The sequence below is a fragment of the Diplotaxodon limnothrissa genome, linkage group LG3 (genome assembly GCF_057381915.1).
Source record: "Diplotaxodon limnothrissa isolate DT_005_m linkage group LG3, D_limnothrissa_male_GT1.1, whole genome shotgun sequence".
Lineage (NCBI taxonomy): Eukaryota > Metazoa > Chordata > Actinopteri > Cichliformes > Cichlidae > Diplotaxodon > Diplotaxodon limnothrissa.
The window spans coordinates 15,460,504-15,480,979 of NC_140598.1; the positions used below are offsets into that span (position 1 = coordinate 15,460,504).

The window sequence follows — 20,476 nt, forward strand, 5'->3', positions numbered from 1 at the left end:
TTGCTCCAAGCAGATCTAATCTATATTTCAGAGGGAAAGATCTTTGTCCCAGGCCAGCACTGCAAAATCATCTGAAGCAGTCATTTAACAGAGAACAAGCAGCAGTTAGCCACACTTTGGACAACCTCTCCACTAAGAAGCTGACCTACATTCTTAAAGCAGCCAACTTTGAATGCTAAATCCTGCTGGGTTAGAGTTGAGAGACACACAAAGAGAATTCTTCTTTATACATATTCTACTATGACTGCAGCGACAACTAATACTGTTGTCTAATGCTATCTGGACACTTGACTCTCAGGGCAGATGTTCATAATGATGATGACAAAAATGTGGCCAATGTTTTAACACAACCTGCACTAATGATTGTGAGGAATATTGAAGCTCTAACACCACATGTGTCTCATTCTTACATAATGCATCACAAGTATTACTAGGATCAATGAAAAATAAAGCATAGCTGTGCTTTTTAACCATCTGTATTGAACATCTGGATCTCTGCACTGTGACATAAAATAGAAATCTTATGTAGTACATAAAATTTTTCCCTTTCTCCATCACAGATTATAGACATTCGAAAAACGTCAAACACTTAAAAACTGAAGACAATCTGTTTCGTCTCGTATTTTAAAAATGGCGTCAGGTGGTTGCTGTCAGTGCCTCTGTCAGTGCGCCCCAGGGTGGCTGTGGCTACAATGTAGCTTGCCATCACCAGTGTGTGAATGTGTGGATGACTGGATATGTAAAGCGCTTTGGGGTCCTTAAGGACTAGTAAAGCGCTATATAAATACAGGCCATTTACCATGCTGTGCACGTGATGAAATTGTATGTTTAATGATTTTTTTCCCTGCCATTATTCAGATTGAAGACTCGTGGAACACAAGTAATAACATGATTAAGTACTCACTCTAATGCGATTACTGAGTTCAGCAAAAGTAATGAGTTACCGTTAAAATACTGCATTAAAGACAAAGTAGTAATGCTTTAATGGCTAAAAATTATGATGCATGAACGCTTCCCGGCCAATGCAGCCTTGCAGTCTGCTGTATCATTTCTGTCAGACAACCTTCAAGTAACCCGTCTTAAATCTGACAGCCACCTTCTGCTTTTCCGACTTCATGCCGTTTCCTGCAGCACCACATGGCTTTTTGCTTTGACTCCTCAATCACTTTCAAATGAAAACAAACTGTCCCACAGAGGGAAGGACAAACTTTTAAAAAGTCCAAAATAATCCTTTCAGGGAAAACAAAACAGGAACTACTACTCATTCTAAATCTGAGTGGGACTAGCAGCGTATAAAACCAACTGTGGAGTCGACGCTGTTGTTTTAACATAAAGCACCGAGGCAATACTGTTCCTAAAATTCAGTGGGACAATTTTTCTAAAAAAAAAAGGAAAATACTGTGTGGACTGAATTCCAAGCAGAAAGCTACACGACAAGAGTAAGTAATGCTTTTACCAGAAAGTACAGCACAGGAGGACTTACAACAGCCATTAAAATGCACCCACATTTGGGTTGAGCGACCTCTGCATCAAACAGAGAGCATTACTGTGGAGAGCACAGATACAGGACTTTCCACTGCAGCATTCAATTACAGCAGTGTGGTTCAGAATGCAAAAACAGCTGGTGATAGTACAAAAGAGCCGTGTAATGCAAAAAGATTGATGAGAACATACCTGTCTCTCCCCACAGTGTGTCATGACTATCAATTTGCACAGCGTGCTCATTATTCAACGCCAGCAAGCCTCTCACAACCTGCCAAAAAAGAAACTTAGATTAATGACATGCTGTTTCAGCAGAAAAAAAAAAAATCAAATAAACCTTTGAGAGGTTACAGTATACAAAATGCTAATCTTAAAAAACATTAACAAAAACGCGCATTCAAATAGTTGAACTTTAAAAGGGTCTTTTCTGCATGCAGGTTGACTTCACTTGGCCCAGTTATGTTATTCTAATCCAGGCCTTGGGAGCCAATTCCAGCTAACGAGGGAGCCAAACTAAACCTTGAGTCTACGTCTCACCGGGGCAGCTGAAGGCGCTGCACTGTTATCGATTGTGAATCTACATGCAATTCTGAACAGTACTTCTGGCTTTGAGTCATATTCACAGAGAACGCTGTGTGCTCATTTTTATTTTATATATCTATAGTTCCTTCTGATCTTTAAAAAAAAATAAATCAGAAATTCTTTGTGAAGGCTGTTGTGAAACCATGCAAGAAAGAAAAGGTCTTGTCTCACTATTAAAACTGGAAAAACCAGGATCCTGTGTGGCTTAAAGTATGTTTTTTGTACATCCATGTTTTCTCTCTTTTGTAGCGAGAAACAGTACAAAAAAAAGGGCATTTATGTCTATGGATCTGGTAAAATACATGCATGTGTGTCAGTCAGACCTGTGTGTGCCCCATGCTCGAGGCTGCAATCAAAGCCTGCTGCAGAGCTTTGCTCTTCAGAGAGCAGTCCTGCTGCTGCCCCTCAGCACTCCATTCTAGCTCCAGCAGGTACTGGATAATCTCAAGGTGTCCTCGTAGGGCAGCATGGACCAGAGCACACTGGCCACTCTTATCTACATGATCAACCTGGCAAAAAGAAGATTCTTGGTTTTAATAAACAGAAACAGCAAAAACCTGTGAGGTAAATGTACCGTATGCATGGTTCAGACGCATTTTTCAAATTTAAGTAATTTTTACGCACTTTCAAAGTCCATTATCAAGCTTTTCCAGTACATTACCAAAAAAAGAATGAATGTTTCAATTTGCATTACCTCAATAAGACCATGTAAAAATTGAAACAAATCATCTTAGGTCGACTTAAAAGTCCTTTGTTCTCCTTTTGTTAAAACAGAGAAAAATGCACCACACGAAAACACTGAAAAAGGAAATGGTTGATTTATATGCATATAGTGTACAAACTCAAAACACATATTTCTCTTAAAACAGAAAGATGTGCAAATGTGAACAAATCAACTTAAAGATATTCATCTCCACTTGACAAAAAACAACAACCACACAAAACAAGAAAACTGCACAAATTAATAAGTCTTTAATCATTAATAATAATTAATAATTTTTGTGACACAAAAATAGGAGACAGATGTTTGTTATTTTAACTAGTTAAGCACACATGCCCAGAGAAATGGGGGGAAAAGGGAGGAGACCACGTTTAATCGATTATAACACGAGGTCAGAAATATAAGTGCTGACATGAGTAGTGTCCACAGAAACCTCTGAATCTCAGCTAAAAGCTCATGTAAACCATGTCTACAAACACCAAACAAAGCAAAGACACCAGACAGTTAAAAGAGCAGTTACTGCACCATGAATCTGTGGACAGGTAATATCCCTATTTTGATTTATGATTTTCTGGAGTTAAATGTGAACCAAAGCATATTTTCAAAGGTGTTATATGCTATAAAATACTTTTAAAAATTAGGTGAGGGAAATAAAAAATCATTTTTTCTATGTTTGAGTCACAGTAACTTTGACATAGTAACATCTGCAGTAATATTTACAGCTCTGATGACATCTCACCAGTGTTAGCTTTATTTTGACACCAAGACTGTTTACACAGAGTTTGTAATTGCAGAGAAATACATTTATTTTGGTCATTTCCTTTTCAAGCAGGAAGCTCACCCTTCTTGGTATACCCTTTAGATGAATACAGAGTTTTTAATTAAATACATATTCTTTAAATAATGTTCCCTTTTAGAAAAAGTAGGATAATTAAAAAAACAAAACATTTATTATAGCTCTGTCACGTAGAAAAAAACCTGTCTTTTTTCTGTGGTCTGTTATATAACATTAGGGGTGTTCGTGGCAATTAACTTTTTAATCGACTAAGCGGGTCAAGTAAGAAACACTTAAATATTAAGTTACATTTGAAAACTGTTTAAAAAAAACATATCCCCATTCCACGTTCCAAAATGTCATGTGACAATCTGATTGGCTTAGGAGTGATGATGTCACAAGGATGTCACAAGGATGTCACAAGGATGTCACAAGGATCCTTTGAAGTTTTTCTATAAATAGGGGTGAGAAACAGCAATTTTCAGTTCGTTTCTTCGCAGCCTTTGTGTTTGCAGCCTTCAAACGTTGACTACAGAAAAATTTGGAAACCTCTCAGAGTCATCGGATACAAACGCCAACATGTATCCAAGATTACGGCAACCGAGACAAAAAGATTTCGCCGCCTCTCCTTCCACGCGTGGCCGGCCAATTTCTCCAAATGGCCTCTTATCCATCCAAAGGGCATTACAGGAGAGTAGGAATGAAAACAACCATCTCCAGAACAAAATTCGACAAATTGAAGAAGAAAAACGTCACCTGGAGAAGAAGTGCTTACAGATGGAAGCACAAAACAAACACCTGGAAGAAACACTACAGCGCCAGCCCGACATCAACATTATTAATGAGGGCTGGGGGATCAAGTTTGCTCAAGCCAGAGAGCAGATTGTATCCCTCATCAAAGAAAACAAGAAAAAGAGCGCTGAAGTTAAAGAAATGTCCGAGCAGCTTCAAGGCAGGAAAGCGACGATTGATAAAATGGAGTGGGATCTGCAATACATGGACCAAATGAATCACCTGCTCCAAAGAAAGCTTGATGAAGCTGAAGAAAAAAATAAAGAAGTCCTCCAACAGAAGGAACAACAGGACACAAAGCAAAAAGGCCTGCAGCGCGAGCTCCAAGGCATGCAGGAAAAGTACAGAATGGTGAAGGCAGAGTTGGAACAAACATTGGTCCAAAATAAAGACCTCCTTCAAGAGAAAGAGCAACAGAAAGAAAGACTGCCAGAAGAAAAGTGCATTATCAAGGACTTTGAGAGTAAAAATCAAAAGTTGCAAGGATTCTGTGATGAACTGAAGGTCAAAACAAGTGAGCTGGAGGGAGAAAAGGAAACACTAGAAAAACGATGCTCACACATGCAGAAAAAGATTGATCACATGGCCAAAAACAACTCAGAGCTCATTAAGGGGATATTGTTGGAATTCAACAACTTGAAGCGGGAAAACACAGAAATGCAGGCCCAAAAGCAAAAACAAGACAAAACGCATGAGGACCTGCAGTGTACGCTCCGCGATATCCAGAAAAGAAATGAGCAGCTAGAAGGCCTGCACAAAGAAGATCAAGTGAGAAATGCAGACCTGCAGAAGGCAAAGCTGACACAGGAGGCAACATCCAAAGACCTCAAAGAAAAGCTTGAAGAAACACAAGCAACATTAGAACAGGTGGAACAAACATGCAAGAAACTAGAGAGGCAAAACACAGAAACCATCGATGAGTTGAGAACCCTCATCCTGGACAAAAAGGCGCTCGTGGAAAAGTCCATGAAAAAGAAGAAAAGATTCTTCAGCTTTTTCCGGTAGAGGGACAATACTGCTTCTTCAACTGATGTAGCCTCGTCTTGCTCCACCTCTGTTCACCCCCCCAACCAGTCCCGGCAGTTGACTGCCCCCTCCTGAGCCTGGTTCTGCCGGAGGTTTCTGCCCGTTTAAAGGCAGTTTTTCCTCCCCACTGTCGCCTAGTGCTTGCTCAGAGGGGATTGTTGGGGTTTTCTCTCCTCTACCTTGTTTCGTTATTTACTTGTTAACTTTTTGTTCTTACCTCATTTAACCTTGTTTCTTTATTTACTTGTTAACTTTTTGCTCTTACCTCATTTAACCTTGTTTCTTTATTTACTTGTTAACTTTTTGCTCTTACCTCATTTAACCTTGTTTCTTTATTTACTTGTTAACTTTTTGCTCTTACCTCATTTAACCTTGTTTCGTTATTTACTTGCTTGTTTAACTTTTTTTTCAACTTATCTAACAAAATAAAACAGTTGAATTTATCCTTTGAGTATTGTTCATCTATTCTTTACAGAGTTTTTCCAAAACACTTTCAAACATTCAGATCTGTCTTTCATTTTCTTCTTGAAACCTCATGAACGGTGAACTAAAAACTCTGGAACATGGTTTGAAACACTGAAATTGTTTCAGCTGAAACTGGCAAAGTCATACGTGCGTGTGTGAGTGTCACAGGTGATATGGTGTCATTAGTCCGGTCATCATGTTTAGGCTCATTCACTCCAGAATTATTTAGGCCAAATCTTTAAAACAGTGTCACTGCACACACATTTCAATCACACAAACGCAGGATTAATTCTTTGCAGTATTTTATCTGATTTATTATGAGAATGTCACGCCTGATCATTTGCACCCACAACATCAAAAATGGGGGCAAAAGGGAGGAGACCACGTTTAATCGATTATAACACGAGGTCAGAAATATAAGTGCTGACATGAGTAGTGTCCACAGAAACCTCTGAATCTCAGCTAAAAACTCATGTAAACCATGTCTACAAACACCAAACAAAGCAAAGACACCAAACAGTTAAAAGAGCAGTTACTGCACCATGAATCTGTGGACAGGTAATATCCCTATTTTGATTTATGATTTTCTGGAGTTAAATGTGAACCAAAGCATATTTTCAAAGGTGTTATATGCTATAAAATACTTTTAAATATTAGGTGAGGGAAATAAAAAATCTATTTTTCTATGTTTGAGTCACAGTAACTTTTAAAGTGTTTGTGCTAATAACATCATGTACAGTAAGACAGGCATGGAGAACAGCACTGACTGGGAGAGCCTTTGAACAGATGACATTCAGTTCAATTCAACATATAAGACTTTAAGAATGAACAAGCATCTAAGTAAAATCTATTTATTTAGTCTATCATCTGTGATATTATTATGTATAATTATAATGTATTGTTCACCTCTCTTAAATAAACAGGCAGCCTTAATGTATGAAATATTCATTCATTAAAACACTAAAATTTGTCTGTTGTCTCAGTGGCTGATAGTGCCCACAGGCATCAATAGCTTGAAATAGCTTGAAGCTATTTATAATTTTTATGTTTGATGGGTGGGTGCTCACGATAAACAGATTTTGAATGAAAGCCCGGGAACTTCAGTACCACAAAAAGTGGCTATTCTCTGTGCCCATATGGATCAGTCCCTCTTATTACCATTATTCCCTTAAGCCTCAAGTTGGCTAGTTAAGTATCAGACCAACGTTTAAAGCTTTTACTTGAGTGAAGTAACTCACATTACTGCTACTGCTAAGTAATGTTAGCTATGTTTACAGCATATACCATAAATCACCATGCCATAACCAACTACTGTACTATCACACTCAGTGCATTTCTCCAGCACGTTTGATAGCTAGCAAAATAATAATAATAGTTTTAAAATTAGCATGTGTTATGTACACATACTCGAAAATTATTTACTAGGACTCACCTGTCATGTGACTCAGAGTGCAAATTCCACCAGTGTCGTTTTCCATCAAACACTCATTAAAACAGCAACGTCAAGTTAGTGCACTCATCCCCAGGGGGAGGGCGGGGTCACACATTGAAACAGACTGGCACGCAGAGGTGCAAGGCAGACCAGATGGAGAAATTTTGCTTTCACACTTTGTGACTCATTCAGTTATTTGTGGTGAATGAAATATGGTTTCAACCACGTTTAAGCACCACATCTAAAATTCAAGCACTATTCAAACCTTGAAAAGACAATATTTAAATTCAAGCCTTTTTTAATGATTTCAAGCACCCATACAAACCCTGCATATGAAAAAGCCAGAAATCCAGAAAGATGGCCAAATGAAACCAAATGTCTATGATCACAAGAAAACTACATCAGTAGAGTTGTCAAGTAGTCACAATATGAAAAGTCCTCACCTTAGCCTCCTTTTTACAGAGCAGCATGACTTGTCCCAAGTGTCCTGCAGCAGCTGAGAAGCAGAGGGGGCTCATGCCGTTTTCTGAAACAACATCCACGCTGGCGCCGAACTCGAGCAGCAGTGAGACAATTTCCTGGTGACCGAGGTGACACTGGACGCAAAGCACTGGTGCGTTGTTCAGGACTTCTGTGCGGTAATTCACGTTTGCCCCTCCCAGCATCAGGAGACGGCTTACCTGATCATACAAGCAAAAAAATAAATAAAAAATGCAGAAAGCATTCACGTTTGAATATTTATTTCAAGGTCTTTGCAAAGAAGTGAATTTTTTATCACATGTACTTAAAGGTGAAAGAAATCTGAATTAAAAATAAATGTTATTCTCTTAAGAAGAGATGACTGTTTAACTATTTTACTCTTTATTGGCTAAATTATACACTTAAAAATGTGAACTACCACCCATGTTTGAGCAGCAGAATTGTTTCCATTACTCATTTTATGGCTCATACAGAGATCAAACTTCTTATTCTCATCTTCAGATTTTTCAGACGGCAAATGAAACGGCCACATTCTAGCGAATGCAATTATCAAGTGTGGTATTCGCTTTCATTACGAGTAAATCAATAATAAAGGCCTAGTCAAACAAAACCAAAGAGTGAAATGAGTGTTTGACGACAGGAGATGAAAGTGTGTGTTATTTTCTGGATCCTCTGTAGCATAATTAACCCCCCCACCCCTCCCCCAGAGGAGAGAATAAGGTCATTTTGTAAATGTCTGTTTGACTAATACTACACATTTATACAATAACTCACAAACAGACACCAGGTGATGGAACGCCCTCTGAAACAATAACACTAACGGCAAAGAAGTACGGAGGATAATTTTTCTTCGAGCCAGAATGCATCATGCTGGCAGAACAGCCTTTCCAGGAAAGGCCAAATGATTATCGCCCTTCGAAACACGACTGAAAAGCAGTACACAGGAAGTTGGCTCGTGCGCGAAGCTTATTAACATTTACCTGTCAAATTATAATTGGACACATTAACAATATAAAAGGACAGCGGTTATTAATAAAACATTCTCTGCGTGGAGCAACATTCGGGGATTAAAAGTGTAACTAAAATCTAAAGAAAGTTGCAGTTATTTCTGAGATGCATTTGCTTTAAAATGACCTAACCAGTGTATATGATTATATTACTCCAATGTAACAAAAGGGTTATGAAAATGCTGAAAATTGGATACATATACTGTGTGTTTAATATATAGTGTTTAAAGGTTTCCTATATCCCCTCAAGAAGCTTATACTTTGCATTTCAACAAAAGCAACCTGTTGCATTTAGGCATTTCAGGTTATCAATAATGTGTTTTTTTCATCGTTAGCTAATAAGCCGATTGTTCTGCATTCAACAGACGCGCAGGAGCAAACCTGAAGCAAAGGCTTACCTTGACATTAGGTGTGTAGAGGTTCCTCAGGGAGGCCAGGGCTGCAGAAAGGCCGTCAGTGCTGCAGTTTATCCACAGAGCCTGAAGGACACTGGATGACACGCCTGTCTTCTTGCTCAGACCCTGCACGCACGCCGATGCATAAATGCATGAGTAAATACACAAACACACATATGTAAAAACCAGCAAATCTGAGGGGCATAAGCTGTCAATGTTGCTTTCCACATCCCACGGCTTATCCTCTGGTGAACCATTGTCACAGTGCATAAATCAAGAGAAAGTGAACACCAAGAAATTCCTGCAAGGGATGGATTTCAAATAAAGATGAATGCATAGACCACGTAGGTTCCACATCTATACCTTGAAGATGTGTGCTTTGAGTATGTGGTGTCCCAGCTCCATTGTCTGCTGCCGATTCAGTTTCCCCTCTTGGCGCGATAACATGAAAGCCATGAGAGCGTGACCGGTCCTGGGTTAGAAAACAAGGGAACAGATAGGATACTCAGTCGTCAACAGTAGGAATGATTGTTCCTCTGCTTCAAACGACATGAAAGTACTGATTCATTCTGCTGATGACGAGGAGCCTGGCACTGTCATGGAGAACTATTGTATTCTGGAGCTAGTGTGAATAAGCTAAAAATGTTTGGCAATGACCCTCTGAACAACAGGGGGGAAGAGTGTCACTGAGGCACTAATTAATGCAGAACTTCATTAAAAAGGCATGCATGATTGCGAATCCCTTTGATCTGGATAAAAATCCTCTCTAGTTGTGCCCAGGCACAAACAGAGAGGCAGTGCAGGAGGCTTTTGTCTCTCTGTGCATCTCCTGCGCCAGACTACAAGCCTTTGTTTTTTTAATGATGGAGCTGGAAGGCTGTGAATGACCAGAATACGAAGCTCAGCTCTCGTCCGTTTGGAGGCATCGCCGTGTGAGCAGAGGTGAGCAACAGGGAGGAAAAAAGTGACATCATTCAATTTATGAAGTGTGAATGACTGAAATCTCTCATTTGCGTGTGGCTCCAGCATTTCAATTAGGTAAGCACTGCAAGTACTGCTAAAAGAGATAAGCCTGCCTCGCATTGCAACATGCAATATCTGCAAAATGCATAGGTCAGTACCCCCCCTCCCTCACAAAAAGCACTATTTATTAAAACAGGGCAAATCAGTGTGAGGCTGCAAGACAACAAAAAAAAAAAAAGCACTGATCAGGAGTCAAAAGTTGTGCGGGTGATCTACTAACAAAGCACAAATTCATGAGCACAGACGCAGCAGTTCATTTTACCGATGACCAATGCAAGCTGCCAACAGCAGCGCAAATTAGTGGGTTGCAAACAAGCAGATGAGGGAGCGAGTAATCCACTAACAACGCTGGTGCGGCTTGTTATTTGAAATTTGACAATTATAATACGGTACCAGCACATGTGAACAATTCAGACCGGGGAGAGGCAGTGGAAGGAGAATCGATGTGTTTGATATGAGGGTGAAGTCTGCAGTCAGGCATCTGAACTCGGATGAATCCTGACAGCTCCAAAAGAGCACAGGATTTATCTGCAGAGGTGCTGCTTTATTACAAACAGCTTCACTGTATCAAAGGTGCATTCTGAGATGACCTTTTGAATGTGCTGTACGTCGCAAACAGGCCTTGTGCTAATGAATTTAGTGCTGTGATGTGTCTGTAAATGCTCACATCATCACATCACTTCACACTCAATTTTTTTTCTGCATGCCGTGTGTATTTTTTCTGAGACAAAGGAAAGACTTTGGCATGCAACAAGCTGACACCAACAAACAGGACTTCAGGGAGTCTAATGTTTCTGCAAAATCTCAAATTACATTCAGTGAAGCCTGAATGTCATTGTTGCAAGATTCGAGCATTAATCTAACATGCTTCACTTCCACAGCTGTATTCTCACATTCTCACAAATGTTATGCAATGGAGTCATTATGCAAGAGAAGACGACTCGAAGAAGTGAAACAGCCTGCTTGAAATCTGATCTATGATGTTGCAGGGCTGCGTATGCAAACTGCTGACTAAATGGGTTTATTTACAAATGGAAGCTTTGGTGCAGTCTGCAGTGTTTATTATGGACCGATTTCTGCGCAGATATGTGAAGAAAAACACTGAATTACTGCCTCTAATACATCCAGAGCCAGCTATTCTCCCCTTCTGCAGACATATCCCACGTTAAATTCTGCTCTCCTGCATTAAAATTGAGGACCGGAAATAAGCAGGACACTGCTTTAAACATTTTAGGTAAGAACTTTGTGACAACCGACAGGATGGACACCAAATTTAGGCATGATTAAAGCTGTCAGAGACCTAAAACAACTAATTCAGAAGCACTCTGAGATGCAAAACTTCATTCACATGAAGACACGTTTATCATATTATTCTGCAGCATTAGTTGTACTTTTCTTACTGTCCTACATGCCTATTTGTGCAATTCAAGAACCTTTTCTAAATGCATTACTGAAACATACGCAAACTCTAAATGCATTACAGAAGCCTGCAAACCAAATTGAGAGCTGCGAAGGTATTGCATTAGCAGAAAACTGACCTGGGGTCACAAAGGAAGTCCGTACTCTCTCCATCAGCTCTCCACACCAGCCACTCTCTGAAGGAAGGGTGACAAAACATGCGCGTCTTGTCCCTCCGTTTGATGAGAAAGCACGAGAGCAGCTCCATGCGTTGCTGAAAGTCCTCCCATTGTAGCTCCCCCTGGACGAACCCCGCGTTGATGGCGTTGAACAGCTGCTCGTCAGTCAGGGGGTGCAGCGAGGCGAGCGATACGTTGAGGATCGGCAGTGAGCGCTCAAAGGCTGAATTGGTCATGAATTTCATGTTACACTGTAACTGGTACAGTTCTGCCAGTGAAACAGGCACGACTTTGTAACTGGCACTTTTGATCACGAGGTGGCCTCTTTCAAACAGATCCAGGGTGAGTTTGAGATACAGGTAGGACCCTTGGCTGCGGGAGATCAGGTGGCTACTTAGCTTGCCGACTGTGATAGGCTCGGCCTTGCCGTTCAGGCTAATATTGTTCATGATGTCCTTGCTGCCGTTGATACGATACTGGATATATGAGTTGAGGTCATTGCTGATCTCTTTGTTGTCAGAAAAGTCATCCAGGGAGATTTTGGAGAAGGGCAGGAGGCTGGTGATCTCCTATTGAAGACAAGATAAAGACAGAGCGTGACATAAAAACATACATCTGAGCTTCAATGTACTATTAAAGTGTCAATGCATGAAAAAAAGTAATTTGGTGCAGTGTTTGCATTACAGACACAGCTGTATTACTCAATACCACAGCCAATAAATAAATAATTTAATTAATTAAAAGCAAAAATATTCTTTGCATCCTGAGCTGCCATTAAGAAAAACAAAATCTGCCTGTGTACGTGTATTATCAGAAGAGTTTCTTTGAGCAGTGGGGAAGCAAGCATGCTGAGCTATCAGGCCAAAGCAGACACTTGTTACTGTTCAAAATGTGGCTGTGAGGAAAACAGGAGTGGGGAAACTGAGTATTAAGAGGCAGGGGATGGATGGGATGGTAGCTAGCGGGCAAGCAGAGGTCTGAACTAGGGCTCACATTTCAATCTGTGTCCCAGGGGTTGGAGAAATCAATGCACCTTAATCCTCCAATCCTCTGCCTGTCTGAGGCTAGAGAAACATTGCCTCCGCAAGATAACATTTTTCCTCTCCCTCATCATGAGAAGGCAGCGCAAACAGACAAACACACACAAGCACATGTATGCACACGCTCAATAAAACATACCGAACACAATCCACAAGATTGGGGGGAGGGGGTGCAAACAACACCTCAGAGATTGTCCAGATATTAGTCTAGCAGGCAAGGGCCAATATATCGAACCCTTCCTCCGAGGTGAGATGCTATTTGTCTGTTCAAAGCACAAAACAATAGCGTGACAATTTCATCTCTATGCACAACTCTGATTCTGTCTGCAAATAAGAAACATTTCATGCCTTCATATTTTCTTGTCTTAACAATGCTATCTTGATTATTCTTCCATGATTCATTTTTGCTATGCCCCGAGTTAGTCGGGCAGTAAAGCAGATAAGCTTTATTTATTCACTGAGGGGTTTTTTGCAAGAGACACCTGAGTACAAGCGACAAGTACAAATGTACACGCATAATATTACAAGTATGAAGTGATAATGCTTTAAAGTCGATCATTTAGTGCTTCCAATTTCAAGCTAAATTGCAGCTTATACAAACACTAAGCTGCAGAGTTTCTGAACTTGTAGCCGAAAGCTTAGATAGCAAAGCCATACACACACAGACGCAGGTTTACCGATGGCTTTTGCATATTAATGATGGCCAAATGGTTCAGATAACTTACAAAGCCGAATGTAACCACTGTCTGCACTGAATGGCAATGCTGCTGACTGCTGTGTCCAGAGCTTTAATGTTAGGGGAAACGGTATGAGAATACAGCATGGAGCGTACAGTTTGTGCTTTTGATCTTTTGTAGGAACTTGCTCTAAAAACTTTTGAAGGAAGTAGGAACCATCATCATTAGCTCATATTTCAGTTTCAAGAACCTTTGAGTAATGCAAGTGTATGGTCATTATAGTCTATTGCATGGAGCAGGACTGACAACCATCATGTCCAAACAACATTTTATATACATTTTCTTTATTTACTGTATTTATTTCTCTATTTATTTTATTTTGAATGCTGTGCATGGTCCAGTTATCGTAGAATATCTTCAGTTTATCATTAATTCTGTTATTAAGCATTGTGCTGTCGTTATGTGTCATGGCATGTGGTTGTACGCAGCCCTGTTTGTTCATTGTTTTCATTTTGAATTCTGCTTTTGTAATATTTCTCATCACGTCCCACCGGACATAGAGAATTCAATTTTGGAATTTCTTTGTGATTTTGCAACCATTTCCTGCATCTTACCCAAATATGTGGACTCGTAGCCCCCCCCCCCCAAAAAAAAAACAATAAAAAGAGAGGACATACAGGGTTTTTCTGCAAAAGACTGCCAACTCTCTTAAAAACTATTTAACTGACTTCTGTTACATTTTTGGAAAATTAGACATTTTCAGTCAGTGACTAACAGCCTTTCCATTGCACTTAAAGGGAACTTACTGAACATCATAGGAGCCTGATTTACAAAAACATTGTCAAACCGACTCCGAGGTTTTCACATGCGAAGTCGTCATATAGCTCCCATTAAAACAACAGTGCCATTTGATTCATTACTGCAGACAACTGCTAAGTGGTTACAGTGGGAATGTGAACAAAACAGAAATATAACAAGAAAAATATGATTACAAGAAAGTAAAAGACACATATGGCATGGTTAACAATGTGCTATCCTTTGCCACAGACCAGCATGTGCACAGGATTCACTAACAGAGGTTGTAAAAAAAACAGCTACTGTTACATATGCCTTAAACCACACGTTTCCTTTCCAGCACAGTTGTTACTATGAAATCTACCACACGGACAACAAAAACACATCTCCGATAACCGACTGCAACCTTGTTGTTGTTGCTGTTCTTGCTTTGCCAGCCTCCAGGTGGCTAAAAACGTCACCCTAGCAAATTCACACAAACAGTAACTCCCTCTCATTAAACACTGTTTCACTTTGTCAGAAGACATTACAACACATATGTTGCAGTGTTCTGCTTATGGATGGATGGATGGATGGATGTTGCAGTGTAGTCGAAATGTATTACTTTAAGTGCAGTCACCTGGAACATCTTTCCACGTCAAAAAACCAATTCTAATGCATTAATAGAAGAGCATAAGAGGTGAATACAAAATATCAGCGCTACAATATATTGATTCACCACACTGACAGGGCCTTGCCTGAATTCTTAATAGCTAGGCTGAATTCACTATATAGTACAGCCCACACTGATGGACAACACTCGACCCTGGCTTCTGACTGAGCAATAATAACTCAAATTCCAGATGTCAATCAAAAACCACATTATTATCCAAGGCTCAGTGCTTTCTTTTTTCCCCCAGCAAGGAAAATAAGTTTTCATGTAGTTCATCAGTAGTGTCAAAGCCTCAGTTGTCAGCAGCGTGAATTTAATCCAAGTCCATAGCATTTCTGGAACTGGTCAACCTAGTGTCAGCTCAAAGTGACTGACTCATCTCTCTCCTGCCCTGCAGGTCATGTGTCTCAATTCTTTCCTGAATGTTGCTGGATATGCCTGACTCTGTAAAGAGTAGAATAACAAGCGGGAGCAGCTCAGGAAACACTTGTCAAAATGTAAAAATGTGCAGGGTCTGGTGACAGTGAGTGAGTGCCTAGAGAGGTGACGGCATGTCCAGCTAGACATTTGTTAAAATGAGAGAATTTTGATTCATTTCTTTTCTAGGGTTGCCACAGTGTTAGATTTTCCGATTTAGGATATGAAATGTTCTGGTCAACAAATCAATAAATGTGTTTTACAGTGTTTTATGGATTGGGAAACAGGGCCAGTGTGAACTGTAAGTGCAGGAGGACTGTTGGCTACAACCGGCATACTTTTTTTTCCTGCACTATAAGCCACACTTAAAATCCTTTAATTTTCTCAAAAATCGACAGCGTTGATGCTTTATCAGGTGTAACTATTAAGTTCAACATCCAAGCATCCATGAAAACAAAATTTATTAAATTTAACGGAGTTAGAAGTTAGCTCACTAGTTCCACCTAAACATGATATACATGACTAAGAGATTTCTGAAAAAATTTAAATGTACAGCTCTGCCGTCCCTTTCGACATAAATGAAGACAGAAAACTAAACAGCAGTGACATTTATAGGGTTACTGAAGCTTGGCTAGCTGGTATAAAATGATATGCTAGCGACACAGCTATGTTAGCATAACATAAACACAGTGAAGCTAGAGGATGAAGGCTAACTTTTTTTCACTCATAAAAGTTAATGTGAGGGTTCCCGAGGGTTAGGGACAAATGCAATCGCATGGCGGGATGCTGTAAACGGACCAAACTTCAATCAGGAGAACAACTGAGGTAATCCATCCACAATACAAAGGTTAGTCATTAATATGCTGCAACAACATGGGAATAGAGCAGCTGCAAGAGAATTCAGCATTTATGAATCAATGTGGATTGGAGGAAGCAAGAAAAATGAGTTGACTTATCTGACTGTTTTGTTTCGCTTAATGCGCCTTATAATCCGGTGCGCCTTATGGTCCGAAAAATACAGTATATTAAGTAAGTGAAAACTAGCACTAATAACATTAAAATATATTAAAAGGTAAGACTGTAAAAGCACTTAGTTAAAGATGCTTAGTTAAACCAGCCTGTGCAAATTTCATTCAATTTGTATAAAAAAATATAACAACAGAAGTCTTGAGTGTTCAAACTTTTTGATAAGCTTCAGCTCAGAGCGCTTGGAAAGCAGATAGTAGAGGATAAGAGCAGACACGAAACTGGTAATTAAGTTAAGAATCAAGCCCTTAACAGCTTGCCTGTATCCAGTACTTCACTCAACAGTGTAACAGCCAAACTGCACCTGTGTGAGTTCATTGTGGGAAGCGAGTCTCTGAGTGTGTGAGAGAAGCAGCTGCAGCAACAGAAGAGTGAATGCCATTAGCAGTAGTTACTTTAATCAGCCGTAAAGTGTGCGGATAAGCAGAGTAGTTACCGAGAGGGAAGAAAGAGTGATAAACTTTTTAAAACTAAAACTCATCACCAGTATAATGTGACATCTGTAATTCTGACTCGAGGTGATTATAACAGTGAATATTTTGTCATCTGAGTGAACTCAGAGCCATTCAGCCCGTCTATTAAGATTATGTAATCTTCCTCTGGAATCCTTCGCTCTGCAAAGACATTTACAAATAAACTAAATATTAAAATACTATGAAATGAGATTAGTGGTCTCATACACGATGAAAATGAAATAGTGCAATATACAACTACAGTGTTTTACCTTTCCGAAGGTTGGCCAACGGTTCCAGGACTCCTCTCCGGAAAGCAGCCATGGGGTCTTGGACACAGGAGCGCAGACTGAGCATGCTCTGGAGGTGGGGCTCTTTCAGCAACAGCTCCCGGTACGCACTCAGTTGATGAGCTCTGCACAGAAGGGCTGCGATGCTGTGCACAAATTCTGGGACCAAGCAAGTGTACGTGTTATCTGCCTGGCAATAATGATAAGCCACCACCTGGAAGACAAAAGGAACGAGAACAAACGCGAGTGAAGCCATTGCTTTTTGAGAATCAGGAAGAATTAAAAATATGATTCACTGACTGATGGGTACATTTGATAACTTTAAAGCGTTTACAAACACCAACATCTCTGGTGACTGAAAAACTACCATGACAAAGTAAGTAAGTGAGGCTTTTGATACCAACAAGCCTCCATAAAACTACATATTATCTCTACAATGTCAAAGACATGATTTTATCCTTTCATTATTTCACACAGAAGGGATGATGAAGAGATTGGGCAACGGATGAAAAGCTATAAAAAGAAGTGAGTAGATCCCAGGTGGATATCTAAAGGTAGAATCTTCTGTACCTGAGCAGGTTTCCGCAGCATTCAAAGGAGGTCTGATTTAAAAGGAAAATGTAGGGACAGAGGTGGAGAAGAAGGAAGATGACTGTACTAATTACAGTCCAACCTGGAGGAGCTGACACACTTCCAGGCCCACAGGAGGAGGAGCAGGTGATCGGTTCCTCTGACGGCTCAACCTCAGCTGTTGCTGTTTAGTTCTCCACAGAAAACCGATGACCAGCTTCTAGAAAAATGACTAAAGCCTCAAGATATGAGACTTTTTTTTTTAACATTTAGCATCAATAAATGTTTTGGACCCAAACTTCTCCCCACAGCACAGATCTAAATGCATATTTATGGTTCTTTCTTTTTCAAATAATAACATATAACTCACATGCCAATAAAGGCACAATTAAAGCTAGCGCAAATTAGAAAAGAGGGAGGTAAGATTTTAAAAATTATAGCTGAACTCCCTGGATGTATATAACCCATCTTTAGTAAGGAAAACATGTGACATCCAGTCAGAAGATGGACCAACTGAAACAATAACACAACCACTGATTCACATCTTCTCCAGAAACTGTCAAAAATCACGACCACCAGAATTTTTCTCTGATGTTATGCTTTAGCCTAAAAGCAGCAAACGTCTGAGAGAAGTCCGAACACTCCTTTCTGTCATTTTTGCGTCACGCGTTTTTTGAGCTTCATCACAAATGTGACATAACAAAGAGGGAAACTGATATATTGAATGCCTATTATTGTACAAAGTCAAGTAACCTGCTGTGTGCATGAACACAACTCTTAATAAGCCCCCTACTGCAGTGATGATTTAATTTAGCATACAAGTCACGCAGACTACCGCCTCATCAATGAGCAATACGAATCTCGACACACGATGATGCAAGGCTCTGCAGTCAAACCTCGGTAGCTCATCTGCTGGCAAAACAATAAATGCATTTTCAGAAATGTTACCTAAAGGCACGTCTCGATAATAAGAATAAAGCAGAAAGGGTAGTAGCCTCAGTGCTCCTGTTATGAGACCACTTTTAAATCAATGATTAAAAAAGCACTGGCAGAATCTGACAGAAGCTGCTCAGCGTTGCATCACACATCACAGGAACAGAGCCCCTGTGAAGGCGCCTATTGGAAACACTTTTCACCATAATTGGCTCAAGAGATACTGCTTGAGTTTCACAGACATTTACATGAAGCTCACTGCATTACCCTAGCTGTCTGGTGCATGAACTGTCCCCTTTGACAGGGTCACTAATTAGGAGGCCTCCCTGACAGGATAAGAGTATTAAATTCTAAAGGTGTTAGAAGGACAACAGGTTGTAATCAGTACCATTAAACGCAGCAGAATCAGTAGGAGACGTCACATCCACTGAGAAAGTCCTTCACAAAGCTGCCACCTATTAAATTACCTTACAACCTACCATCACAGCACTATTCAAACTCAACTGACTACAACAGTGGATCACAAATCTTCTCTGAATCCCGGTGGCCCCCAATCATCTTTATTAGACCTGCTACAAGGCAATAGCAGTGCCAAAGTCATCAAATGGTGCTTTTAGCAAGCAGTATTTCCAAAATGTAGTGAACGTGCACCTGCTATGTGACTGAACCCTCAGCAACACAAGAAGAGGTGGTGCGAGTAAAGATGTGGGAGTGAAAAATCGACAGAGAAATTTCAGTGGAAACAGAGCGAACAATTCCAAAACTAAAATAAAAGAGTCGTAGGCAAAAACCGCACACTGCTTAGTCGGCGTGCATCGAGAGAGGAACATTTTAAAGTGAAACATCGAGGACTTGTCTGTCCACTTCACAAGTCTGAAAGAGAAAGATGTGCAGAAATATGCTCAGTGTCTGGTATGCATGTTTGGGGGGGGGGGGGTTTCGGTCACAGACAAGTGGTTAACAATGTTACTGACGGTGTGGGGGAGTAACAGAACACATGTAAAGCTGTTACCGTGCAGTACTTTATATCTTGTGAAAAATGTTGACAAGCTTATACAAGAAAACACTTAATCTTCTGCTCAACAGCGCTGACACGTAAACTTCCCAGAGAGGCAGTATTTAGACTTTATTTTGCGATCCTTGTAACGCCAGAAAAATCAACAGATGGAATATTCATCTGTCAAAAAAGTAAGCACTGTCCTCAGTAGTCAGTGTTGCTCCGCTTCATGGAATTTTGAGGATCCTTATCATGTTCAAACATCCCAGTTCAACACTTGAACAGGCGGCCTTACAATATATTTAAGCACCTATTTGAAGTTGACACAGGAACGGATACCAACCAGTAATTAAGCAGTAGTAGTGCCATACATGTCGGTATAACTGATAGCCGCCTAGATAAATGGTGTTGCTATTTGAAACGTGTGTTGATGTTTGTAAATTCCTAAATGACGTCTAATATTGATGAAGCTGGCTCTGTTTGACGTTGGTGTGTGTTTACATTCTGTGCTCTCAGGTCATGGCTGACAGGGCTCGCTGTGGGTTGTTGCTCCCTGAGGAGGTTCTAATCACTGACTAGTAAACTGCAACCTACCCTTATTGTTATGTATAATTTTATGCATCATTCAACAGAATATATCACAATTATCTGTGGTCACTATTAAAGAGGAGTTTTCAGAAGTCAGACTGAAGCTGTTGTAGAAGTACTTGGTAAAACCTGAGATGCTTTTTGGTCGATTTTCCTTCTTTTTCCTTTTTTTTTTTTTTTTTTTTAAAAAAGAAAGGAAGAAACAACAAATCCATCCATCAAAAACAAAAAATAATCTACTCACTGTTGAAAATTGTTAAAATTACTTTTTTTGATCCAGTG

At 40.0% G+C, this 20,476-nt stretch overlaps 1 protein-coding gene across 1 annotated transcript in view; it reads right to left on the reverse strand.

The window, feature by feature from the left end:
- Positions 1 to 1,410: 1,410 nt before the first annotated feature.
- LOC146634656 (protein TANC1-like) overlaps positions 1,411 to 20,476 on the reverse strand; it is a 32,545-nt gene continuing 13,479 nt past the window's right edge. Inside the window, exons 5-13 of the mRNA XM_085349929.1 lie at positions 17,089 to 17,320; positions 16,921 to 16,978; positions 13,523 to 13,583; positions 11,719 to 12,326; positions 9,521 to 9,629; positions 9,161 to 9,283; positions 7,719 to 7,955; positions 2,388 to 2,573; positions 1,411 to 1,753 (exon numbers count right to left, since the gene is read on the reverse strand). Coding sequence (XP_085206055.1) covers positions 1,586 to 1,753; positions 2,388 to 2,573; positions 7,719 to 7,955; positions 9,161 to 9,283; positions 9,521 to 9,629; positions 11,719 to 12,326; positions 13,523 to 13,583; positions 16,921 to 16,978; positions 17,089 to 17,320 — 1,782 coding nt within the window. The 3' untranslated portion in view covers positions 1,411 to 1,585. The remainder of the gene's footprint in view (positions 1,754 to 2,387; positions 2,574 to 7,718; positions 7,956 to 9,160; positions 9,284 to 9,520; positions 9,630 to 11,718; positions 12,327 to 13,522; positions 13,584 to 16,920; positions 16,979 to 17,088; positions 17,321 to 20,476) is intronic.